The sequence below is a fragment of the Pinus tabuliformis genome, chromosome 2_1 (genome assembly GCF_031772625.1).
Source record: "Pinus tabuliformis cultivar Carrire ecotype Pingquan chromosome 2_1, CPIR1, whole genome shotgun sequence".
In the NCBI taxonomy this organism is placed as follows: Eukaryota; Viridiplantae; Streptophyta; class Pinopsida; order Pinales; family Pinaceae; genus Pinus; species Pinus tabuliformis.
The window spans coordinates 40,048,799-40,075,913 of NC_142299.1; the positions used below are offsets into that span (position 1 = coordinate 40,048,799).

At 43.1% G+C, this 27,115-nt stretch overlaps 1 protein-coding gene across 2 annotated transcripts in view; it reads right to left on the minus strand.

Annotated features, from left to right (window-relative positions):
- Window positions 1-27,115, minus strand: part of LOC149198665 (zinc finger CCCH domain-containing protein 64-like) — a 215,252-nt gene that overhangs the window by 72,074 nt on the left and 116,063 nt on the right. For both annotated transcript variants that reach the window (XM_089402109.1, XM_089402108.1), the window contains exons 5-7: window positions 21,094-21,211; window positions 19,912-20,384; window positions 19,370-19,715 (exon numbers count right to left, since the gene is read on the minus strand). In XM_089402109.1, coding sequence (XP_089258235.1) covers window positions 19,370-19,715; window positions 19,912-20,384; window positions 21,094-21,211 — 937 coding nt within the window. The remainder of the gene's footprint in view (window positions 1-19,369; window positions 19,716-19,911; window positions 20,385-21,093; window positions 21,212-27,115) is intronic.

The following is a 27,115-nucleotide window of genomic DNA, read 5'->3' on the forward strand; positions in this document are numbered from 1 at the left end:
GTTGTGATTGTTGATTTTGGGTAGCATCGGATTTGCTCTAGCCATGAAATTTAGTGAAGAGGCTAAGGCACATGAGATCTCCAAGACCCAGAAATCGTTTGGAGAAATTCCACCCTGATGGAGAGATATTAAAATAATTAATATTTTCAATGGGTTCCTAAGTCTAAACTTGGGAAAATAAAAATATTAATGTGTATTAATATAAATTGGGTGAGAAAGTTCTTAGTGACAAGGATCAAACTAGTTCTAATCTTAGGCGTTGATTAGGGACATAATCTCGGTCGTTGATTCGTCAACAGGAAAAGTATAAGAGGAGGCCTGAGAGTCAGTTGAAGGTACACCAAGGGAAATCAAGAATTCGATTTTTTGGGGCAGGGTTTGTTGAGGAAATCAAATTAGTGATCAATTCAATGAGGGGTAGTTCAACAAGGGATTTCCATCTGAGGCTGAAGAATACATAGCAGAGAAGCAATGAAGTGCCGAGAGAGATAGCGCAGGCCCAACAAAGGTTCACGCAAAGGCCGTAGAGGCTGACGCAAAAGTCGTAGAGGGCTTCAGAGGCAGCATTGGAAGATTTTGTGGGGCAGACTGGGAGTAGATCAACAAATTCTGAGCAGAGGAGGGTGACGCAGATCCTAAAGGAGTGATGTAGTTCTAGAGCAATGCTTGGAGCATCTTTCTCTCTCTAGCATAGGGAACAGTCGGAGTCGCTGTGGGTTGTGATCATCTGGTTGTTGATTTGCTGGAATATCTGTCTCTGGATAAAGGTACTACCGCCAAGGATACTCTCTGTTGGGTGAGCCATTTCTAACACCTTAGTTGTATTCATGAAATCTGGTTAATAATACAAACCCTCTATATGCTACACCGGTTTTCCCGAATTGGGTTTTTCCAAGGACGATTGTCTAAAAATAACAATATCCCTTGTGTTATTGTCTCAGTTTATTTCAGTGCATGATTTGTATATTTGTGAAGGTTGCAATAGTGTTTACTTTGATGTTTATGCAATTAAATAACTTGTTAATGTGAAGAACAAGTAGCAAATTGTAAACCAATATTTGCAGTAGGGGTTTCTGATGTGTTAGATTCAGGAATTTTCACATGGTATCATAAGCGACTGAAGACACCAGCCGAAAAATCTGAGAATTTGCAGCAAAGAAGTAGTTGTCCCGAGAGACAACGTTGTTCCAGGTTGAAGAGGAAAGAGGAGGACTGACGCAGTGCAGAGAGTGTGATGCAGAGGCTCACGCAGTGCCTATGTCAGCATTTTGAGCAAGGATAGGAAGACGCAGTAGCTGGGAGGAGCCCACGCAGTAGCTGCGTTAGCCATCAAGGCCAGTGCAGAGGTAGAGGAGGGCAGATCAAGCTCACATAGAGCCACGTCATCTTTCTGAGCCAGGAAGGATTAACACAGTTGGCCGAGAGGAGTAGATTCAGCCTACGCAGAGATTGCGCAGAGCTTGAAGGGCTCAGATTCTTCAAGTTGTCGGGGCTAAGGGACATATGCAAATTTTGATATGAGGAGCTGGTGGGACGTTGTTTCTGTCAGTGCGGAACAGTGTCTAAGGAGACTGAACGAAGGTAGAGGGAAGCACTACTTCGACAGATTTCTAGCCAAGAAATCTAGATCCGGGTTGCAGTGGCAAAGGAGGATTGGAGAGGAGTGATTCGACAGTTGGCCAGAGGATTTCTGAGAAAGAAATCGGGACTCAGAGGGAGTCTAGAGAAGAGGAGTAGAGATGGCATTGAACGAATTGAGGGATCAAGACAGATTGGACAGGGCTTCCAATTTTGTCGTTTGGATGGTCGGGATCTTGGCAATCCTAGATAAACATCGCATCAAGGACTATGCCTTGAGAACAGTAGTTGTCCTAGTTGACCCTGATGCAAATGAAAAGTATGAGGAGGCCCAGGCGAAGGTGAAAAGCATGATCGTAGAAGGGGTCAAGGATCATGTAATACCACATATTGTTGAGAAGAACACGGGAAGGGAAATGTGGCAGACCCTGACCACCTTATACCAGGGCTCTTTCGTGTAGCAAAAGATGTTATTAGAAAATCAGCTGAGGTCATATCAGATGCAGAAAGGAGAGGAGATAGATCCCTTCCTTCTCAGGTTGCATGGGATTCGCAACCAACTTACTTCCGTGGGGTTTACACTAGATCCAGAGTTCATGGTCAAGACTGCCCTGAATGCAGTCTCTGAGGAGTGGGAGACATTTGTCCAAAGCATTTTGGGCAAAGTGACTCTTCCCAGTTGGGAGGAGATGTGGGCAGCTCTTCGACAAGAAGAGCTCAGGAGAATGACCAAGGCAGGGAGTAGCAGTAAGGGAATTTAGATCAAGAAAGAGGAGGATGCAACTCTTGCATCAGCGGGACAGCAGGGGGTTCAGAAGAGGAAGAAGAAAGACATCTCCAGGGTCGAGTGCTTCAATTGTGGGGAGCTAGGACATTATGCATCTCAATGCTCCAGGAAGAAAGGCAAGGGAGAAACTTCCTACTCAAAGGTTGCTCTAGCAAAGGCAGAGAAGGATGTCAAGACCGATGACGATCATGCCATGAGTGCTCATGCGCCTCTAGAGAAGAGGTGGGGAGACATAGAGTTGTAGTCGAGAGGACTACAGAAGGGGGCAAGATCCTTGAGGTGCCCAAACTCTTGGATCACATACGACTATGGGAGCCCTTAAAGATAGTAGCATGATGACAGGTGTCAAGTGGAGCAAGGTGTGATGGAGCAGCAAGGCAGTGCTAGAGTGCAGAAATTTGAGGCAGCGCAGTAGAGGTTGCAGCAATGCGAGAGACACAAAGGTGTTTGCAGCAGCGCAGTGGCAATAAAGGGAGCACAGGATAGCAGCAGAGGTAGCTTTAGCATCACGAGGCTTCCAGACTGACCAGGATGTCAGTGTTTGGGTGAAGTCGATTACTTCTCAGTAACTGAGTTGCAATGCAACAGTTAGTAGTGACAGTGTTATGGGTAGCATGAGGTAGCATTTTCAGAAGGAGTTGCAGTACAGATGTAGCAGTGGCAGTGGCAATGTCATGGGTAGCAGTACAGGAAGCAATAGTGCAGTGGATGTCGAGCAGCAGGCCTAGCATCAGCATAGAGGACCAATGCGAAGGATCAGTGTGATGCTTCTATGGTGAGCCATTACTAGAGCACATTCCTCACTAAGAGGGAGTGTTGATTTTGGGTAGCATCAGATGTGCTCTAGCCATGAAATTTGGTGGAGAGACTAAGGCACATGAAATCTCAAAGACCCAGAATCATTTGGAGAAATTCCACCCTGATGAAGAGATATTGAAATAATTAATATTTTTTATGGGTTCCTAAGTTTAAACTTAGGAAAATAAAAATATTAATGTGTATTAATATAAATTGGGTGACAAAGTTCTAAGTGACGAGGATCAAGCCAGTTCTAATCTTAGTCGTTGATTATGGACTTAATATTGGTCATTGATTCGTCAACAAGAAAAGTATAAGAGGCTTGAGGGTCAGTTGAAGATACACCAAGGGAGATCAAGAATTCGATTTTCTAGGGCAGGGTTTGCTGAGGAAATCAAGTTAGTGATCAGTTGCAGTGAGGGGCAGTTCAGCAAGGGATTCCCATCCAAGGTTGAAGAATACATAGCAAAGAGGCAGTGAAGTGTCGGGAGAGACAATGTAGGCCCAAGAAGGGCTAACGCAAAGGCCGTAGAGGCTAACGCAGAAGCCGTAGAGGCTAACGCAAAAGCCGTAGAGGGCTTCAGAGGCAACGTTGGGAGATTTTGTGGGGCTGACTGGGAGCATATCTGCAGATTCTTAGCAGAGGAGGTTGACGCAGATCCTGAAGGAGTGACGTAGTTCTAGAGCAGTGCTTGGAGCAGCTTTCACTGTCAAGCATACAAAACAGCCGGAATCGCTCTGGGGTTTGATCATCTAGTTGTTGATTTGCCAGAATATCTGTCTCCGGATAGAGGTACCACTGCCAAGGATATTCTCTGTTGGGTGAGCCATTTTTGGCACCTTAGTTGTATTCACGAAATCTGCTTTATAATACAAACCCTTTAGATGTTGCACTAGTTTTCCCGAATTGGGTTTTTCAGGGGACGATTGTCCAAAAATAACGATGTCCCTTGTGCTATTGTCTCAGTTTATTTCAGTGCATGATCTGTATATTTGTGAAGGCTGCAATAGTGTTTATTTCGATGTTTATGCAATTAAATAACTTGTTAATGTAAAGAACAAGAAGGAGATTGTAAACCAATACTTGTAGTAGGGGTTTCTGATGTGTTAGATTTAGGAATTTTCACATAGATGTCCTTCTCCACAAGGCAGGTCTAAGGCTACAAACTGCTCCTAGTTGACCAGACCTTTGAAATCTTCTGCCACTTCTAACAATCCCTTGGTCCTTCAAGAGACTTGTTCCTTAGGGCTTGAAGCAAGCCTCTACAATCCTCCACAAGTTGTTACTTAGGCTGGTCCAACTCGGCCACTTCTAGCATGCCTAAAGTCCTTAGGTCACTGCACTTACGGCCAACTTGGTTCACTCTCACGCTATCATCCAATAGTCCACAAGCATCCAATACAAAACCAACCAAATTGTCCAACCTGGACACTATCCATCAACAACACATCAATAATACATACCTCTCTGTTGTAGCATCTGCTCCATCCCTGTGTCAATCAATGCAGCCTTCCAAAACCGAAATTCTGGCATGAAAATCGGTGTCAAAGGAGTTCAATATGGCCCTAGTCAACATTGGTCAAATCTGCAACAATTCCTGAAATTCAGCCCTGTAATTTGTCCTAAAATTCGTCCTTCTTCTTGCGTGCGAGAAAATAGTTGCCCAATAAGTTGAATCAACCAATTAATTGAGGAGAGAGAAGAATATGTATGATGAGATTATGCGAAATGAGGTTTGAGGTCTCTCATATTTATACGAGTCGTTGAGAGTGAAGTGACATGTCTCTTCGGCTTCATGAGCCTACATGATGATGTGGCCAACCTTGACAATTTGCACGTGTGGGTTTGACCTCAAAAACATATTTCCCCTTGTCTAAATTTGATGATCTTTAGGTAGATTTTGGTCCTCTCGATAAGAGGAATTCAAAGCAATAATCATCTCCATCAAATGAGTTTTCCAAAGTGGAATTTGGCCCTAGTTGCCAATTTTAACACTCCCTCTCAACTAGGGAGAATTCCACCTACCAATCCATCCATCATCATGCCATCCAGTCATCATAAGCCATCTATGCATCCAGTCTCTGCTCTGTTGAACACTGATATAGACAATGAAAAAGAATCGATAGAGAGTGAGTCACAAGACCTTCCCACTCTCCACTGACAAAATTCAGTCCACATAACTAGGGGTAGAACCCCAATCGGACTTGATCCCAAATCAATTTGTTGAACACCATGCATCCTAGACATAGAGAGTTCGACAATACACGTTGCGTCCATCTATAGTGCTATGATCCCTATCCACTTTTCCCAACTCATTGGCCAAATGAGAGGTACTTCCCATGAGTTCTAGACTACATGCGTAGAATGTATGTTGGGGCATCCGCAGGAGAAGGTGAACCACTCATCCTGCTCATATGCCATAGGAGAAGGTAAACCACTCATTCTATGCATATACAGATGTCATCAATCGTAGGGGAAGGTGAACCACTCACCCTACACACACATCAACCATCATGGGGTATCATAGGGGAATGTGAACCACTCACCCTGTACACAATACACCAATAAGGGAAGGTGAACCACTCACCCTGTACACAATGCACCAATAGGGGAAGGTGAACCACTCACCCTATGGTCGCTCATAGCTCCAAGAAGTACCCCAAGCCCCTAGGAGCTCCCAGAGCTCAGTGTCCAACTCAAGTGAGACCCTCATGAGAGGGTCCTTCCACGACCCCAAGTCTCTCTCTAAAGGCTAAAGAATTTGACCTTCCCCAAGGGCTTCGTGAGAATGTTTGCAACCTGCTCATCAATCCTGATGTGTTGGAGCCTTAATGCTCCTCGTTGTACCATATCCTGAATAAAGTGGTACCTGATATCAATGTGCATGGAGCAGTCGTGGAACACATGATTCTCTGAAAGGCGAATCCCACTCTGGTTGTTGCAATAGATCACAGTGGCATCCAACACGTGCTCAAATAGCTCATTGAAGAGCTTCCTCAACCAGACAACTTCACAATAGGCCATACTAGCAGCAATATATTTGGCCTCGACGGTGCTTAAAGAAATTGATTTCTGCTTCCTGCTCATCCATGAAAATGAAGCAGATCCCAATGAGAAGCAGCCTCCTGATGTGCTCTTTCTATCTACCACATTGCTAACCCAGTCAGCATCAGAATATCCATGTAGCCTCAAATTCTCGATAGTGTATCTCGATTCTCAACCAATAGTTGATTGTGCCACGAAGATATCTCAAGAGACTCTTAGCAGCAATCCAATGTATGTGATGAGGCTCAAACATAAACTGACTCAAAGTGTTCACAGCGAAGCATATGTCTAGACGGTACCTTACCAAGAACATCAGGGCCCCCACAAGTTGTCAATACTCGAAAGGGTTTCCCAATTCAAGCCCAGCAACACTTCCACATAGCTTTTTAAAGTTGAGTTCCATCGGAGTAGACACAAACTTGCAATCCACCATCTCACATCTCTTTAACAACTTCACAATGTATTTTCCTTGAGAAAGGAAAATCTCACTCGGCTTTTGGTAGACCTCCAGGCCTAGGAAGTAGCGCATCAGTCCTAAGTCCTTCATCTCGAACTCGAAAGTCAACTCCCTCTTGCATTGATAAATAAGAGAGTCTGCACTTGTCAGAAAGAGATCATCAACAATGAACCAAACTGAGAGGCATGTCCTTTTCAACCTTGAAGTATAGGTTTGGATCAACATAGCTCCTTGTGAACCCCAGCTTCATAAGATAGCTATTAATTCTCTTATACCAAGCCCTAGGGGCTTGCTTCAACCCATAGAGGGATTTCTTCAACATGCATACATGTGTCCTTCGATATTGTACTTCAAACCCCTAAGGTTGTTCCAAGTAGACTTCCTCCTTAAGTGAGCCATGCAAGAAAGCAATCTTCACTTCCATTTGATGTAGGCTCCATCCTTCGTTGGCAGTGAGAGAAATAATGGATCGGATAGTGGTATATCAGGCAACTGGTGCAAATACCTCGTCATAGTCCACTACTTCCTTTTGAGAAAAGCCTCGAGCAATGAACCTGGCCTTATATTTTTTAGCACTTTCATCAACTCCATGTTTAATTTTGTAAAGCCATTTGTGGTGACCACAGACTTGTCCTTGGGTCTAGGCACCACATGAAAGATTCATATTAAATTCATATTCCTCATTCATCACATCTTTCCATACTTGGTGTTTTACAATGTCTTCGAGCATGCCTGGTTAAGAGCTTGAACGATAGTACTCATAGCAGCCAAGTACTCTCGATACATGTTTGGCTTCTTACTTTCGTGAAATGTCCCTCTTGGAACAATTTGTCTTTCAGCATCTTCGAGAGTATATTTGTGCCATAGAGGTTGTTTCCTTGACGTAGAGGGATCTTCAGGAGGTGGATCAATAGGATCCATCGGACCATCAACATCGGGCATAGGCTCATCTGTCAGAGGTTCATCTTGTTTTTCAGTAGCATCATCATTGTCTTTTATTGAGATGGGGAGATCTTTGGCTTTCCCAAGGACAGTGTCTTCATCAAAGGTGATGATGCAGGAGCATCTAGACTTAGCCAGCAATGTGAAAGTTTGTTCACATGTTGTGGCTAAAAAAGTTGAATTTCAATGACCTGAGTGGTCAAAAGTCAATGTTTACCGTGAGGGTTGGATCTCTCAAGAAATGAGTTGTATTTCATTATTGTAATAACTAGAAATTGCCTTATTTTAGATCCAAAGATAAGTTGTTAGCATAGGTGTGTGATAGAGCTTGAAAATAGAGATTCACTGTTAGAATGTTTAAAATAGAGATTGAGTTGTTAGGCAGGATTGGATTGATAAAAAGGAGGAAAATGTAATGTGGAAGGATTGGCAGAGATAAGACAGGATTGTGTGAAGCGAGAGTCAAGTAATAGAGTGAGGATTTCCAGATTAAAACAGGGGTCTTTCAATCGTTGTAATCGAGCCAAAGGGCTAAGACTCTGTAACCATTTTTATAATGAATAATTGATGCCATGTGTATGTTTATATATCGATTCTATGTGAAATTTCATTTCGGCCTTTGTTTCTTTGTATTCGGGATAGAGTCGAATATTTCTCTGTTTTTATGCTTTATGTGATAAACTTAGAGTTCAATGGAGATCGTAGTCCTTAGTGTTAATAATAGTGTTGAAGCCCGCTTAAATCCCAGTCGTTGATCTAAGTTCCAACCAACGGTGCGAAATCCCGCCGACCGTTGGATCACCATATCGCATCGCAAAATTTGTTTATAAGAAGGGTGGACCTCAGGCCTTGAAGAATTGTGATGTGCGATCACCGCAATATCGCATCGCAGTAAAACATTAGTGTGTGGTCGGACCGCAGGCCTTAAGAAGTTGCGAAGTGCGATCGCCGAAATATCGCATCACAGAAATCCTTTGTATGTTATCGAACCTCGACCGTGGGACAGTGCGATTTGCGATTGCAATAAATCGCATCGCAACAATTCAAAGGGGAAAGCACCAGACCCAAACCCTTGCGACTTGTGATTATGCGATACAACGTGGACCGTCGGATCAAAGGTGAGGTGATCTACGGTGTACCACCGAGCAGCTCTGTTAAATAAAGGTAAGATCTGTTGTCGAGCTTATATTAAGGAAATCAAAGTAGTGCAGCGAAGGGGTTGGACTATAAAGGAGATAGCAAACGCAGGGGCCGATTGTTGAGATTCCTTGAAACAATTGATTCCTGCGTCATTTGTGGTATCAGAGCATACAGAGATTAAGGTTGATTGCAGTACACATGCCGCCAAGGAGGGAAGCTAGCATTGGTCTAGGAAGACCGGAAGCAAATGCAGTTCTACTGAAGGAGATCCGAAGTCTGCGTACGAGGATGGAAACAATTGAGACTACTCAGAGAAGAACACCTGATGAAGGGGATGACAGTGCTAAAGAAGAATCTTCTGAGGAAGAAGAAGAGGAGGAAAATGAAACTACCAGAGTTATTAAGATGTTGGCGAAAGTAGGAGGAAAACCTGTTAAAATTGGCAACTAGGGCCAAACTCCATGTGGGTCATCTTATTAATGGAAGCTGATATTTTTCTTGGATCCCTCTCATCGAGAAGCATAGGATTGATCTAAAGATCATCCGATTCCGATAAGTATTCATGGAGATATGAATTTATTTGTGTTATGGGACAATTCGTCAAGGTCGGCCAGCAACCAAATAAACCCCACTTGTGCTCAACGTTTTAGTATAAATAGAGGTGGCCTTCAAGTCATTTCAAAACACTTGGGATCTCTTCCTCTCTACTTGTCTTTGGGTTTTAGTAGGAGGAGAGATCCTAAGGGATAACGCTACCCTAATCCAGAGGGCAAAAGCTGGAACTGCCAGGATAGCTGACGCAGAGAGCAGAATTCGAAATAGCCGGAACTGTCGGGCACTGCCAGAAACTGTCAGGAACTGTTGGAACTGTCGGAACTGCCGGAAACTACTAGAACTGTCGGAACTGCCCAGAACACCCGGAACTGTCGGAACAGCCGGAAAAGTTGACACAGAGGGCAGAAGCCGGAACTGTCGGGAACAACCAGAACTCCCGGGAACAGCCGGAACTGTCCGGAACAGCCAGAATTGTCGGGAACAGCCGGAACTGTCGCAATTGTCGAGAACTGTCGGGAACTGTAGGAATTGCCGGAATTGTCGGAACTGCCAGAACTATCGAAACTGCCAAGAACTGCCGAGAACCGTCGAAACTGTCGGGAACTGTCGAAACTGTCAGGAACAGCGGGAACTGTCAAAACTGCTAGGAATTGCCAGAACAATCGAAGCATCTGCCTCCAAAGGAGAGAAGCATGCAAGGGACAGCTAACATTGGGACAGTTGTATGGTACTTAGCAGCAAATACACCATGCAATGTTACAGCTAGCATGCAAGGGACAGCTAGCATGCAACAGCAAGCATGCTAAGGACAACAAGAATGCTAGGGACAACAAGCAAGCAAGGGTCAACAATCAAGCAAGGTGCAGCCTACACATAGGTCATTATGGCAACATGGTGCAGCAATGGCACATAATGTAGTACAGTGATGGGTACAGTCATGATTAATGAAGCGTGATGAGATGCAGCATAGTGATGATGGGTGCAGCATCGTGCAGCGCAATGAGGTGCAGCATGATGACGAAATGCAGCACAACGATAGGTGAAGGAGTCACCTTGGAGAATCAGTTGAAGCAGCATGTCTTCAACTGATCTCATGTATCATCTTCTTAGAGATGATTTATGCTCTTATCTAGATAAGTCAAAGTGTTGACCTCTATTGTAAACGTACTCTCTCTCTCTCTCTGATGAACTATCGAAGAACATATAAGAAGAATTGATCAAAGGTTTCCCCACATTGGGGTTTGTCCTTGGCTAGCACCACATCTTGTGTCCTCTTGTCTTGGCTTGTCTTCTGCGATTTATGTTTATGTTCTATCTGCAGTTTACTTTAATGCTGATGTGATTGTTCATCTGGAAAAGATATTGAGCTAACTGTGAAAATTGAAATAAATTTCTCTAAGCATAGAACATACCTAAAATTAACATGGCATCAGAGCTGAGGTGAAGACAATGCCCAAGCAAGAGTGAAAGAGCAATCACCAAAGACAGTTGGGAAAGGACAAAAGGATCAGTGGATTCCTCATCCCTCTTCAAATTCACCAAGGGTGAAGTCGAAGCAGAGAATATTATCAGAATGGCGCAGCAGAAGTTTCTGATGGCCTACCTAAAGATCACTTCAATGGGAAGCCCGGATCTAAGGGTGGAAGGAAAGGCAGATGCCTTGGTTGTAATAAGTTCGGCCATTATGCGAAGGAGTGTCTGAGGTAGGGACACATCACTTGATGATGATAACAATCATTCCAGGGACATCTTCAATGATCAGAGGAATGACAGGTAATGCAAGTCATCAAGGAAACGGCCGACTCTTCAGAGAAAGCAAGGAACCCCAGGTATGAAGAATCAAATGTTGTTTCTGATAAGATAAAGAAGCATTATCTTGTATTGGCCCTCTCCTTCAAATTCTTTGGGAATCTAGCTTATTGATCGTAGTGCTTCAAGGCACCTCATCGGATAGAAGGGTGCTCTCTCGAATTTGGTAGAGACGGAAACAACCGTGGGATTATACTTGGAGTCAATGCCACCTATCCCGGAAAGGGTGTAGGGAATGTTACCCCTCAATTGAATGAGGGTAACTCTATTCATTTACAAGAATCTCTTTTATGTACCTAATCGCAAGAAGAACCTAGTGTCCATCTCAGAAATGGAAGTCAAAGGTTTCAGCGTGGCATTCATCGATGGAAAGGTACATGTTAAAAAATAGAATTTTCAAAGATGCTTTTTCTCATGGGTTCAGGGTTGGCAATTTGTATCAAGTTGCAGGATGGTCCATTGGGGATCATGTCAATTGACATATCACATCTATAACACCGGAGGTCCACCTATGAGGCCCTACCCGATGTGAGTTAGATGGTGATAAGGGATGCCTGAATTCAAGAAGAGCATGAAGTTACATGTCTGAGATGTACTGAAGGAAAATCTTATAAGGGGACCATTCCGCTCATACAGCAAGTCCACAAGTTTGGAACAACCCAAGGAGTTTGAGATTCATGATCGGGAATCTCATGTATACAGGTGGAAGAAAGCCCTCTATGGCTTGAAGCAAAACACCCCGGGCGTAGTATGAGAGGATTGATAGCTATCAGATGAAGCTGAGATTCACTAAGAGTGAAGTCGATCCAAACCATTGTTTGAAGGTTGTGGATGATAGACCTCTCATACCAGCACCTTCTGAGGACGAACTATTTCAAACAGGTGCAGACCCTCTCATTTGCAGAAGTAAGAGGGAGTTGGATTCCGGACGTGGAATGGTAAACTGCAAGCCCGTGACTACCTCAAGGATCTTAACTTTCAGAAGTTATATGGCGATGATGTCGGACCAGATTTGGGAAATGCCTCTGAGTTTCATAAACTCATTTGCATTGATGTTCTTGGTGAACTTCCGTCCAGACATATGTTTTGCAGTTAGCATGGTGAGCTCATATTTGGCTGAGCCTCACTGGATTGGTGCTAAGAATCTTCTGACATATCTTCGGGGCACAATCTCTAATGGATTGAGATACACTACCGGAAATATGAAGCTGCATGATTATTCGAATGCTCACTGGGCAGGCACTATGGAGGATCACTAGAGCACTTCTCAGTGCTAGTTCTCTTTGGGTTTGCTTCGATATCATGGATGAGCAGGAAGCAAATTTCGGTTGCTATAAGCACCATCGAGACCGAATACATAGCTACGAGTATGATCTCGTATGAAGCTACCTAGTTGTGGAAGCTCTTCAGTGAGTTGTTTGTACACATGATGAATACCACTGTGATTCTCTATGACAACCAGAGGGGGGATTCGATTATTGAGGAATCTCGTATTCGATGATTGCTCCAACAGATAGACATCAGATACTGCCTTATCTGGGATATGGTAAGTCGATGAGTGAGGAGGCTCCATCGCATTGAGACTGATGTACAGGTCGCAGACATTTTGTCAAAGCCACGGGGAAAGGTCAAATCTGTGACTTTCTCGAACGACTTGGAGTCGTTGAGAGACCTTCTTATAAGGGTCCTGCATATTGCATGCATTGAGCTCTGGGAGCTCTAGGGGGCTTGGGGTACTTACTGGAGCAACATACAACCACAGGGCGACTCACCCTCCCCTAGTGGTGCGCTATGTACAAGATGACAGGTTCAACCTTCCCCTATGATACCCCGTGGCGACTGTGGAACAGGATGATTAGTTCTCCTGTGGGCCGGGATGATTAGTTCTCCCGTGGAAACTGTGGAACAGGATGATTAGTTCTCCTGCGGGCCGGGATGATTAGTTCTCCTGTGGGCTGGGATGATTAGTTCTCCCGTGGCGACTTTGGTGCAGGATGATTCATTCTCCTATGGACAGGATGATTAGTTTTCCTGTCGAGGCATCCTACCCATGCAGTCTGGGACTCATGGGAAGTACCTCTCATCTGATCAATGAGCAGGGAAATGGGGTTAGGGACCATAGTAGTACTAACCACTGTTGATAATATCGCCGAAATATCGGCGATATTCGGAAATATCGCAATATTTTCGGCGAGCCGAAATATCGCCGCCAAAATATCGCGATATTTTCCTGTTTTAAAAATCGCGCGCGATTTCCGATATTTCGGCAATATTTCCTAAAATATCGCGCGACGAGTGAAAATATCGCTGGCGAGGTTAAAAATTTAAAAACAGTCCGCGCGCGCTGTATAAAATGATTTTTGGGTTTTTTCCGCGTCATTGTTTTTCTGAGCGCTGGAGCCACCGGAACGTGGTCTGTGCTTCTGTCCCCTAGACAAGAAAGGGCTATCAGTGATACACATGGTTCATCACTGTGCTATATTCAGTCTCCCTCAGTTCGGTCACATGATTCAACAAGCTCAGATCTCAGTCAAGGAGTACTACCTAATATACTGAACACAGTCCCGGCATACTTATATATCTGTGATTTTCGGATAGGAAAAATTGTAGTGATTACAGTGTCATCTATATAGTTGTTCGAAGGCTCTGCAATACATACCGTTATAATTGGATGACATACCACAGAATGTCACCATGATGTGCCAAACAGTGATTAATTCAACCTAGATTACAGTACACAAAACTTGGACAAAGTTTCAATGCTAAATCACAGTGCACAGTAGCGGATTACAGTACAGATAATAAACACAGTTTCCGTGACAGATTATAGTATGGTTCAGTGCTGAAGTTATCAACAACGAAAGGACATCAATATCATCATAGTCACATGTTCTTGATCCTACAATTTGGTGATACAATCTCAATGGAATCCTGGTAAGAGTCTCGATGCTATCTCAGTCAACCATAACGGCACAAGTAATCTCGGTTTAGTGCAAAACGGTGCAAATAATGCCACAATAATATGCCGCAATGATATGCAAATCATAGTATCTAGGATTCTATACCAGCAAGGAGGATTAAACTCTATAACAAGACCACAAGGATCTACAATGAATAGAGAAACAAAATCACATCAACTTTGAAGATCACCCGGAGGAAGCATCAGTGCATCTTCAACGTGATCAAGCTAAAGATTTCATCTTCAGTGTTTTCTTCATATTTATGTGCCAATGTGTTTATTTCATGTTGTTATTGCTTTATATGTTTAAAAATCTGAAAAAAATGAATATATTATGCATTTTTTATGCTTGCCGATATTTGCCGATATTTTCGCCGATATTGCCGATAAGATATTTTCTGGACCCTCGCCGATATTTTCCCGATACCGATATTATCAACACTGGTACTAACGATGGATGCATCAATGTATCTACCGTACTCCCTATGCTAGGATGACCTCCACTAATTTGGGATCAATGAAACTGATCTGGGATCAGTATGAGCGGTTTGAGACACTCTCTTGTGACATTGATTTGGGATCAATAAAACTGACTTTGGGTTAGTAAGAGTGATGAGACACATTCTCTTTAGATGAAACTGACTTCAGGTCAATAGAGAATGGTATGAGACATTCTCGATCAATTCTTCTTCTTCATGGTTCAGCAAAGCAGAGTAGAGGAAACTAGAGCTCAGTAGAGCAGAGTAGTGCAGGGCACTGATGGCAGAGATAGTACAGTCGGACATATGGATCAGCGGATGGAGTTCTCCCTAGTTGAGAGGGAGTGTTAAAATTGGCAACTAGGGCCAAACTCCATGTGGGTCATCTTATTAATGGAAGCTGATATTTTTCTTGGATCCCTCTCATCGAGAGGTGTAGGATTGATCTAAAGATCATCCAATTCCGATAAGTATTCATGGAGATATGAATTTATTTGTGTTATGAGACAATTCGTCAAGATCAGCCAACAACCAAATAAAACCCACTTGTGCTCAACGTTTTAGTATAAATAGAGGTGGCCTTCAAGTCATTTCAAAACACTTGGGATCCCTTCCTCTCTACTTGTCTTTGGGTTTTAGTAGGAGGAGAGATCCTAAGGGATAACGTTGCCCTAATCCAGAGGGCAGAAGCCGGAATTGCCGGGAACGCTGAAACAGAGGGCAGAAGCCGAAACAGCTGGAATTGTCGGGAACTGCAAAAACTACCGAGAACTATCGGGAACTGTCGAAACTGCCGGAACTGCCGGGAACTGCCGGAACTACCGGGAACTGCTGGAACAACCGAGAAAGTTAACGCAGAGGGCAGAAGCCGGAACTGCTGGAACTATCGGGAACAGCCAAAACTGCCAGGAACAACCGGAACTGCCGAAACTGTGGGGAATAGCCGGCACTGCCGGAAACTGCTAGGAACTCTCGGGAACTGCCAGAATTGTCGGAACTTCCAGAACTGTCAGAACTGCCAAGAACTGTTGGAACTGCCGAAACTGCCAAGAACTATCGGAATTGTCGGGAACAGCCGGAACTGCCGGAACAACCAGAGCATCTGTCTTCGAAGGAGAGCATCATGGAAGGCACAGCGAACTAACATTAGGACAGTTGTATGGTACTTAGAAGCAAATACACCAAGCATGCAATGTTACAACTAGCATGCAAGGGACAACTAGCATGCAACAACAAGCATGCTAAGGACAACAAGCATGCTAGGGACAACAAGCAAGCAAGGGACAACAAGAAAGCAAGGTGCAGCCTACACATAAGTCATTATGGCAACATGGTGCAGCAATGGCACATAATGCACTACAGTGATGGGTACAGTCATGATTAATGAAGCGTGACGAGATGCAGCATAGTGATGATGGGTGCAGCATGGTGCAGCGCAGTGAGGTGCAACATGATGACGAAATGCAGCACAACAATGGGTGAATGATGCAGGGTTACCCTCGCACATACCCACAGTAAGCATAAACATGCATAAATACATCTGTCCCAGGTATTTGACTAACAAAGGAGTCAAATCTTCAACCATACATGGTTAAGGCCCTTTAAGCCAAAGTGCCTTTTATATCGGAACCAATCACCCCGCTTAAACCTCCTATCAAGGGTTAAATTAATCCTCAAGCCTTCATTCATCCATTTATTAAATTCTTCCATTATATCCTTCTTATTGAGACTCTATCACCCCATAGAAACCTTCGTTAATATTTATAAACCCTTAAACCACACATATATAACCTTTCCCTTTCAAAACCTTGGTTCGTATATGTTATATCGCATGAAATGCTCTATCGGTGCTATTTCCTTATAAAACCCATTTACAAAGGAAAATGCTCCCAAAACATACCTTTCCGCCTTTAGTACGGTTTCTGCACATTTTCCGAGAATTGCCTTTATCGCAATCGGCTATCGCTCCCTTCACGGTTCATACATACATGCTTCATCACCCCTCCGACTCCAATATGCGACTATCGGACTATTAACACCACCTTTTTATGTTAGATGACTCAGCACAACACTTTCACAGAATACAAAGGAAATTCTGCTCAGAACCCTTTATTCAGATTTCAAAAACTATATACCCGCATTCATCAACTCATTGGGTCTGCTCCTCTGTATTAACTCCTCCGCCGCTCTGATTGCCCCGACCTCTGATTCCTCCGATCCCCGAACAGCGCTTTATCGCTATCGGCGTATCGGCCCTTCGCTATTCCATTGTCGCTAGACCTTTGGCCTCTCCGATATGCGATAAGCGATCACTTTTGGACCGTCGATCTGGACTCTCGATCCGACGGTCCAGGATCCATCGCATTATCGCAATCGCTCTTCTCGATGGTCAGACCCCTACCACTTCAAAGCGCCAATCCAATCAATCTTCCGGACCCGATAAGGGTATAAGCCACTCTTTATAAAATTTCAAGTCCGGATTCTAAATCCGACTATGTTTTGCACTCATTTTTAGTGTAAGTCGGGTTTTATACTTGCAAGACTTAAACTGAGTAATAAACTCCGTTGATGCGATATTTCGCTTTGCTCCTCAGCGACATCATCTAGACCGTTGATCTTCCAGATCCAACGGCTGCTGAGCGCCGATGCTTCACTTCTCGCTCCTTCTTTTTACTTAGTTTTTTTTCTAAGTCTTCAGTTCTTCCATGATTTAGCTCCTCTTCAAAGGTTTCGATTCCTTCACTGTTTCCGCTGCGACTCCCTCCTGAGCTTGATTTCTGTGATTTTTATCACTGACTATGGACTCTATTTAATCTCTCAATGGATTCAAAGATCCATCACGAACCGCTTGGCTCGTTCTTCTCCTCTGTACTCTGCCTCGACTCTGCCTGCAACCTCTATTACAGAACCTACGAGTTCACATAGTAATCAATCAATAGACACACGATTAACACATTTCCACACTCAGAATCGAATTCCTCTGTATATAAACATATAAACAGTTGATTACATAACGAGACTCTCTGTCTCGTGGCCTGATCTTCTACTATCAATGGCCTCCTCCTCCTTCTGCCCATAGGCTTACATATATGCCAGGAAGTTTTGTTCAACTCATCCTGGTTTGACTCCTAAATCTATTGAACCGACTCCTAGATGTACTCTATCCTCTATGTCAACCAACCATCGTCTCACTTCGAGCATATACAGGAAGAATGCATCAAAAGAGTTGTTGAGGTCTTGTGATACAGGATTTGCCACTTTTTATATTACTCTGAAAAGAGTTGTTGAGGAAAAAGCGAGCCTAAGAGCTATTTTTTGTAACACTGAGTGGGAGAGATCTACCCTCTCAAAAGAAACTAAGGGGAAAAATGTTGAACAAATAGTGCTCAATAATGGCTTTTGGGAAAATGCAAACAAGGTTTTAAAAATTTGTGGCCCAATTGTTAATGTGCTCCGCATGGTTGATGGTGACAAACCTTGTATGGGTTTTGTTTATGAAAGCATTGATCGTTGCAAAGAGACCATTGCAACTACTTTTAATAATGTGGAAGCTGATTACAAGGAGATATGGGATTTAATTGATCATAGATGGAAGATGATGCATAGTCCATTACATGCAGCAGCATGCTATTTGGACCCTAGATTGTTTGGGTTACCAAGACATAGGGATGAAGAAATCATGAATGGACTTATCTAGTCTATTGAGAAGCTAAATCCAGATCCAAATATTGCAGGTTTGATCAGAAGTCAGTTGAGGGCATACAGGTTAGAAGAAGGGTTATTTGGAACACAATCAGCAAAGTATGATAGGAGCAGAAGTGATCCAGCAGTATGGTGAGAATTTTATGGTTCAAGGGCACCAGAATTGCAAAATTTTGCAATTCGCATCTTAAGTCAGGGAACAAGTGCATCAGCATGTGAAAGGAATTGGAGTTCCTTTGACTACATTCATTCCAAAAAAAGAAATAGATTGTTATCTGGAAGATTAGAAGATCTTGTTTATGTTCGTAGTAACTTGCAGTTGGCATTGAAGAATGTGGCTAAAGAGTCATCCAATTATTCTACTCCGTGGATCGACCCTGTTCCAAATGCAACAATGGATGATGTTGATTTGTACATTGATATTGACATAAACACTGGCAGGGAATTCGCTGATGAATCTGATGCTGAAGCATCTAGCGGATTCACAACTCATACTGCTCTTGATGACATTAGGACACCAAGAATGGCATTATGCTTCTGATTCAACTCAGCAGTCTATCTCAATTATGTGCATGCAATCAACAAAGATGGAGGTATGACACATAAAATACTCATGCCTCAATTCACAATGATAGATTTCCACTAGGAGGGCAGTTAAATACAGGATAAGGTAAAAAGTAAATGATAGCCATAGGAAAGCATGCATTAAAATGTGTAATTAATAGCAGGTGACCAGATCTTCGATGTTTACAGATTAACCAACCTGCATAATCTAAAAAATATTTTAAGAATACAGCAAATCTAGTTGGTTTCTCCATACAATGTCTACAAATTAACCAACCTTCACAATCTAAAAAACATTTTTAGAATATATTCAGTCAATTTAGTTTCTCCAAATTAATTTTATTTTGACAGTTGCAAGCATACTTAATGCCACGTATATTTGCACCTAAGCAAACTGTGGAAAAAATTGTTCTTAACAATTTAGAACCTTGCAAACATTTTGCATCTAAATAATCGTAGAAAATTAAATTGATGTGTCTTAATAACAATGAAAAGGTATGCACATTTGAGGAAGGAAATTGCATGAAAAAGGTGGTAGATTTTTTTCTGATACCTGTAAATGAGCATGATTAGCGGTCCTTAGATTCAAGTACCTTTCAAATACAATCATTGCATTTCCATGCTTCCTGAAATATCTTTTAAGAGCATGCGTAAGCCTCTGTAATTCACTATCTGCATCTGAAGGCAGGGAAAGAGTAGAAGGTAAATGTTCAATGGGAACTATCAACACATGTTCTTCAACTAATGGACCCTTGGCTAGTGCGCAGTAGAAATTGTCCCCTACACTCACTACAAGATGAGTATCTAGATTAGGGCTTGACAAGCAAAACCAGCAGGGCTGATGTGTATTAGACACTGTATTTCTCCTTTTCTTTCCAGCATCAGGATCATGGCTAAATCTGCAATGGGAAGCATCTATATCATTTGGTTAGAATAGTAAACATTTGACAAAAAAGCAGAAAAATGACTATTCAATATGTTGCATTGTGGGAAGTTTATAAAGATATAAAGATAAAACAGTGCCACATGTCAGCCAATTGCATATAGAATTTTTAATGTATAATGACTGATATCAGAAATAAATGTAAGTCTGACCTGCAATCGTCACCTTTATCGCATCGGCCCTTCTTGACAAAATCAAAGCAGATGCCGGGTGGAAGCAAATCACTACTCCCACCATCATCTGAACTATGGCGAAACTTGCACTCTGCACCTCTTTCACATTTACCCTTGCTGATAAAATCAAAGCATGCACCTTTTGAGAACGGATTTTTGTCATCTGTATCATGTCTAAACTTACAGCTTTCACCTCGTGAACAAGAACCAGAGGATAAAAACTGGAAACACAATCTTTCACCATCTTCAGTGCCTCCTCTTTGCCTCTTTTTGGAGACATCATACCGCCAATACTGGGCATCAGAAGTTTCAGTCCATTTATTTGTATCCTTTGCCCTGACAGATGGTTGCTCAACTTTATATGGAGAAGGTGTTGAGTTTGGAGGCCTTGCTAAAAGCTCGGACACAGGCATCATTGAAGCAGGTACGGGTGAAAGTGCATGGATAAACTTCTGTAAGCCAAATATCCACAGTCAAAATATGTCCGATAATGCAGGCTAACAAGACATAAACCAACACAAATATATAACAAGAATGGATATAAAAACACAATTAAATATAACAGAAATGCATGCAAGTACAAAATAAAACAGATAATAGTCCATGATGATGCTGAGTTCAAAATAAGAGGCAACAAAGAGTTAAGATTTTGAGATGTTCCAAACTACTTCGTGTTTGTACAGTGATAAAGTGATTCAGAGATAGTTTGAACTTTAATTTACTTACTCCATATTCTGCAACAGAAACTCAGTTACCCTTACAGGAGTGTTTTTGTGGTCATTATACTCCTGCAACTGGTTCAACTCAGACCTCAGGGAAGGTTTTATCCTGTCTAATATTTTGCATCCATGTATAAGGGTTTCAGAGATCACAGCAAACAAATTGAATCTTCAAGAACCATAATGTCACAGCAAATGGTACAGCTAACATTTAATTGTAGTTCTTTAGCTACCCATATTGTCAATATTAATGTGAATTGAACATTTTGAAATCTTCAAATCACACCATTGACTGTATAACTGCAAGGAGGATGTCAAATGTAAACTGGTTAATGGAGCTGTGCACAGTAAGGGTTAAATTTTCAGAAAAGTGTCTCCTGCCTAGGTGCTATAACAAAATAGAAAATACATTAGCAGACGGACAAAGCAAATAGGATCTAACCTCTTTCTTGTCATTACCAACAGCTGCAAGTCCAAGAAAACGTGTTACATGTGAAGCTTCGTTATTTGCATAAGGCTCCCGAGAATAAAAGATACCTTCGGATCCTGCAATATGGTACCTAACCAAACAAGGAATTAGAAATTGTGCATTAATCGATGATATATCTCACATTGCCTTGCAGCTAATTTCTGCTTCAAAGTTTGCCACACAACCAAGGCAATTATGACTGCATAAGATCTTAGAAACCAGAGGTTTCCTATCGACTTCAGTTTGGTTCACAGCCTAAAATTAGAAGATAATCTACAAGTTTTGGAAATGCACTAGTCCAGACAGATTTGGACTCTTTTCAGACTCCCCAGTCCTGAATGAAACAGCCTGGGGATTGCATAGAATGAAAAGCAATAGTTCCCAAATGATTTGCTCTAATTGTATCAGGGGCAGTTACCAAGGCAGTTCATTCGGGAAAATAGTAACTCGTTTCAGAAACAACATTTCTAGAGATACAAAGAAAATATGAAAATTGGGAGAGACGGAAATTTTCCATCACAATTAAATAGCTTAGATTATCAAAAGAAATGAGACAGTTCTTGACGATTTGCCAAGTCGATCTTTCAAAATATTCAGATTGAAAATAAAGAATGTTTTTTAGATAAGCAGAAAATATGAACTAGCATTATTTAGTTAAATTTTAAGACCAGGTCTAGTTTAATTCTCTCCACAATTGTTTTATACCAGAAAAATATTTATGCTCAAATAAATTTTGAAATTGCTGGAAAATAAATACACTGGTATTTATAGCTTGACAATAAAATTATGGAGCAGAAATTAATAGGAAAATCAACCATAAGATGCAGGAATTTTCACCCCAACAAATCTTCCTTCACTTTTATTAATCTGGAAAATTTAAGGCCTTGACCCACAGAAAAATACACAGAAATTACTGCAATTATTTGAACCTGGAAATGGCCCACCGGATTTTTGGGGTAGAGGAAATTCGACCTCTAAAATCAGCTTATCTGAAAAATAACTTGGCCCCTAGCAATGTCTCGGCCTCCAACTGTACAGCATCACCCTAGAAGACACTCGGCCCCTCTAGCTGAAGTCTTGGCCTCCTCCTTAGGTCTACGCAGCCAGCTAGAAATCTCAGCCTCTCCCTTCAAGTCTTGGCCTACACAAAATCTCGAACCCCTTCTCTAATTCTCGAACCTCAGCCCTCTCTGTCCCACGCTGGCCCTGCATCAGCCTTTCTAGGCTTGCGTCAACCCCAGGCTGGCCCTTCTGGAGCTCTGCGCAGCATTTGGCTGCCTCTCCGTGGCCCTGCATGAGCCCTTGTTGGCTCTGTGTCACCCTCCTTGGCTGCTGCACTGCTCTCTCAGCACAATATCTGCCTTCTCTGTTTCTCTGTACTCAATGCCCCTCAGCTGCTCTCCCGATCACTGATTCTATCTTTTTTAGCAAACCCCGCTCTAGTGAATAGAATGACTGATCATTTGTTGTGTCCTGCAAGTGACCCTCAAGCCTCCTCTTATACTTTTCCCGAACCTCAGCCCCTAGTTTCAGCACCCAAATTTTACTCTGATATTGCTTAATAAGAAAACCCTCAGATAGCTGCACCGGTTTTCCCACATTGGGTTTTTCCGGGGACATTAGTCCAAAAATAATGGTGTCATGTGGTGTGTTTGTTCTTGTTTCTTTTAGTTGTTGATCTGTAATATGTTGAGCATGCATCGGTGTTTACTTTCAGTATTTACTTTGTAAATAACTTGTTAAAGAAAAATAACAAGTAGGTAGGAATAAATCAGAAAAAGTGCATGAAGGGTTTCTAAACTAAGTAAACTTAGAAACTTCAACATGGTATCAGAGCGTGATTGCAGATCACAGAAGGACTAAAAGACATCAGCCGAGCGGAGCAATAGCAGCAGAAAAATGTTGTCCCGAAGTGACAGAAGTTGTTTCTAGCAACGCAGAAGCAAGAAGTGTGATGCAAAGCCAGCCAGAGCCACGCAAAAGAGGTCGGGAGCTGCGCAGAGCCTCAGAGATGCCAGCGTTGCTGACACAGAGGGCCAGAGGCTGACGCAAGGCATCCCAGGGCTAACGTAGACCCATCTAGGGTAACGCAGACCCAGCGTGAGGCAAAGAGGGGTTGACACATTTCACAAAGAGGCAGTTGTTGGAGTCTAGAAGGTTGCAGAAATATTGCAGAGTGGAGCTAGTGAGGTACTGTACTCAGAACAATACCTAACAGAGCAGGGCCAGAGGAGTTGTTACCAAGGGTTTCTAGCCGAGGAACCTGGATCAGCAGTGCAGTTGCACAAGATGATCGGAGTAGGGGGCATCTCGACAAGCGGTAGAAGGATTTCCAGGAAGGGAATCAGGACTCAGAGGGAGTCCAGAAGAGAACTTCCAAAAGGGAAGTAGAGACTCAGAGGAGTCGAACAAAGAACTTCCAAGAGGGAAGTAGAGGAGCGTCATGGCACTACATGGGGTAAGAGACCAAGATAGACTGGATGGAGCATCGAACTTCGCAGTCTGGAAGGCTAGAATCTTATCAGTGCTTGATAGAAATCGTGTCAAGAACTTCGCCTTGAAGGTTATAGCTATCCCAGTCGACCCCAATGATAACGACAAGTATGAAGAGGCGATGGCGAGGGCCAAGTGCATTATCCTTGACGGGGTCAACGATCATGTGGTACTACATATAGCCGAAAAGGAAACGGCAATTGAGATGTGGGAGGCTCTCAAGAACATGTACCAGCATACTTCTGTGCAAAGAAGAATGATGCTCGAGAACCAGATGAGGTCGTATCAGATGAAGAAGGGTCAATTGATTGACACCTTCCTCGGAGGACTAAATGAGATCCGAGACTAGTTGACAGTTATAGGAGCGACATCGGATCAGGAGCTTATGGTGAGGAAGCCATAAATGTTTGTCTCAGAAGATTGGCAAGTGTTTGTCTAGAGTATCCTGGGCAAAGGGACTCTCCTACCTTGGGACGAGATGTGGGCAGCTCTTCGCCAGGAAGAGATTAGACGGCAGTCGAATACAAGTAGCAGCAGCAAAGGGATCAAAGTTCAACAGGAGGAGGAGGATGTGGCCCTAGCATCCAAGGGAAAGCAGGAGAAGTCGAAGAAGAAAGATATCTCCAAGATCAAGTGCTTCCACTGTGGCGAGATGGGTCATTATGCGACCCAGTGCCTAAGGAAGAAGAGTAAGGGAGAGTCTTCCAAGACTAAGGTAGTGCCAACACGGGCAGAGAAGGAAGTTTTGACAAACGATGACTATGCCACGAGTGCACACGCACCACTTGAGCGGAAGTGGGGAGACATCGAGCTGTAGTCAGATGGACTACAAGTGATGAGGGGTAGGAGCCTTGAGGTACCTAGCCCCTTAGATTAGACCTTGCTATGGGAGCCCCGACGAGGAGTAGCAGGACTGGCTATGTGGGTAGAGACAGATGCGGATGGAGCGGCAGAGAGAGCTACAGTGCAGGAGTCCCGAGACAGCGCAGAGCTAGCAAGCTGTAGTAATGCGAGAGGCACAGGGGTGTTGCACCAGTGCAGGAAAGCATGGAGAGGTGTGCAACGGTGCGAGATGCAGGGAGTTGTTGCAGCAGCGCAGAGGTCAGAGAGAGGGAGCACTTGTTAGCGACAGAGGGAGCTTCAGCATCAGTGGGTGTTTCTAGCCCAATAGGGCGGTCAGTTGGGAGATCAGTTACTTACTTCTCAGTAACTGAGTTGCAGTGCAGCAGTGGGCAGCAGATGCAGCATGATGAGAGGAGGTACAGTCCGGATGCAATGCTGGGAGAAAGGACTAGTAGCAGCACGGATGCAGAGGGAGTTGTCATATAGATGCAGTAGTGGCAGTGGCAGAACCATGGGCAGCAATACAGGAGGCAGCAGTGCAGAGGATGGTGGGCAGGAAGGCCTAGCATCAGCACAGGTACAGATGCTGGATGATCAGAGTAATCCTCAGTGAGGAGTATTGCTAGAGCACAGTCCTCAATAAGAGGGAGTGTTCATTTCGGGTAGCATCGGATGTGCTCTAGCCACAAAATTTGGTGGAGAGGTTGGGGAACATGAGATCTCCAATACCCAAAAAGAGTTTGGGCAGATTCTAAACAGACCAGGGGATATTAAAATAATTAGTATTTTTAATGGAGTCCCTAAGTCTAAACTTAGGGAAAATAAAATATTAATGTGTATTAATATGAATCTGTGTTAGAATGGTCCAAAAGACATGGATCAAGCCACATCTAATCTTAGCCGTTGATTAGGGACTTAATCTCGGCCGTTGAGATGTCAACAGGAAAAGTATAAGAGGAGGCTTGAGGGTCACTTGGAGGACACACCAGATAATCAGTCATTCTATTCTCTAGAGCGGGGTTTGCTAAGAGAGATAGAATCAGTGATCAGGAGAGCAGCTGAGGGGCATTGAGTACAGAGAAATAGAGAAGGCAGAGATTGTGTCGGGAGAGCAGTGCAGTAGCCAAGGAGGGTGATGCAGAGCCATCAAGAGCTCACGTAAGGCCACGCGAGGCAACCAAGTGCTACACAGAGCTCCAGAAGGGCCAACGTAGCTGACGCGGAGGCTCCCAGAGCTGACGCAAGGCCAGCATGGGGCAAAGATGGGCTGACGCAGTCCAGATTGGGCAGACACTGGGGTTGAAGGAGCAGTTTTGTGCTGAGGAACTGCCGGAAGGATTTTCCGGGATTTCAGCTAGGAGATTTCTCTCAAACTATGAGGTATCATTGCTAAGGAAATTCTCTGTTGGGTAGGCTAGTTTCGGCACCCAGATTGTACTCTGATATTGCTTAATAAGAAAACCCTCAGATAGTTGCACCGGTTTTCCCGCATTGGGTTTTACCGGGGACATTGGTCCAGAAATAATGGTGTCATGTGGTGTTTGTTCTTGTTTCTTTTAGTTGTTGATCTGTAATATGTTGAGCATGCACTAGTGTTTATTTTCAGTATTTACTTTGTAAATAACTTGTTAAAGAAAAATAACAAGTAGGTAGGAATAAATCAGAAAAAATGCATGAAGAGTTTCTAAACTAAGTAAACCTAGAAACTTCAACACTTATGAAGCAATGCTACTCTTTATTGCAAGCAGAAGCAATGCTATCTTTATTGCAAGCAGAGCCACGATAGAATTTTGTCCACTATGTGCAAAACTAGAAGTGAATTGACCAAGACTGCATCTTGGATCCACTCCACATATCTTTGGTGCATTACTCGAAGTTTTAGCAACCAATCTTCCAAAGCAAAATTTTCATTGAAGCATGGGAGTAATAGGATTGTCCCTGAAGTGAATGTGAAACACTTGGTATTGGGAGTGCTGTTGGAATTGTATAGTCATCAAGCATGGAACACACAATTTTTCTCACAAAGTTTTAGGTTGTTTGTTGTTGAGGAAAAGTGTTGAGGAAGTGTTTCACCTATCTGGGTTGGACTAAGAAGGCCTATTCAAGAACTAGAGGAGACATTGACACAATGATATCCCGAGGAGGGGAGGGGGATTGGGAAATTCCAACTAGATGTGCCTGAGAAAGAGGGAGAACAAAAGTAGGAGATTGATAGGGGGATATCCTTGATACAATTCTGTTAGAAACTAGAGGCATGAAGGGGGGAGCTTGAAGAACTATTACATGAATGGACTCTAGAGTTTTTGCATGGGGAGGAGGGATGGGCTCCATTGTTGGGGAAGTTATGGGGCATGTTGGTTGAGGAGATTCTGTGGGAGGATTGGAGGCATCAATCTATGTTGAAAATAGTAGCAAGATAGGTCTTCTTGACTTGTCAAGAAAGACCTCGATCATTCGTTCTTTAGCATGCACGAGTTCAAGGACGAGTTCATGGAGCAGTTAACTCATGGAAAGAAATTGGAGGCTCAATTTTGTTGTTCTCCAAGTGAGAGTTTATATTTGGAAAAAGACGAGTGAGACTCTCAGTGTCTAATTGAGGCAAGAACGAGTTAGAAGAGTCAGTTCGACTCAGTTAACAAATTGATCACAAGTCTGAGTT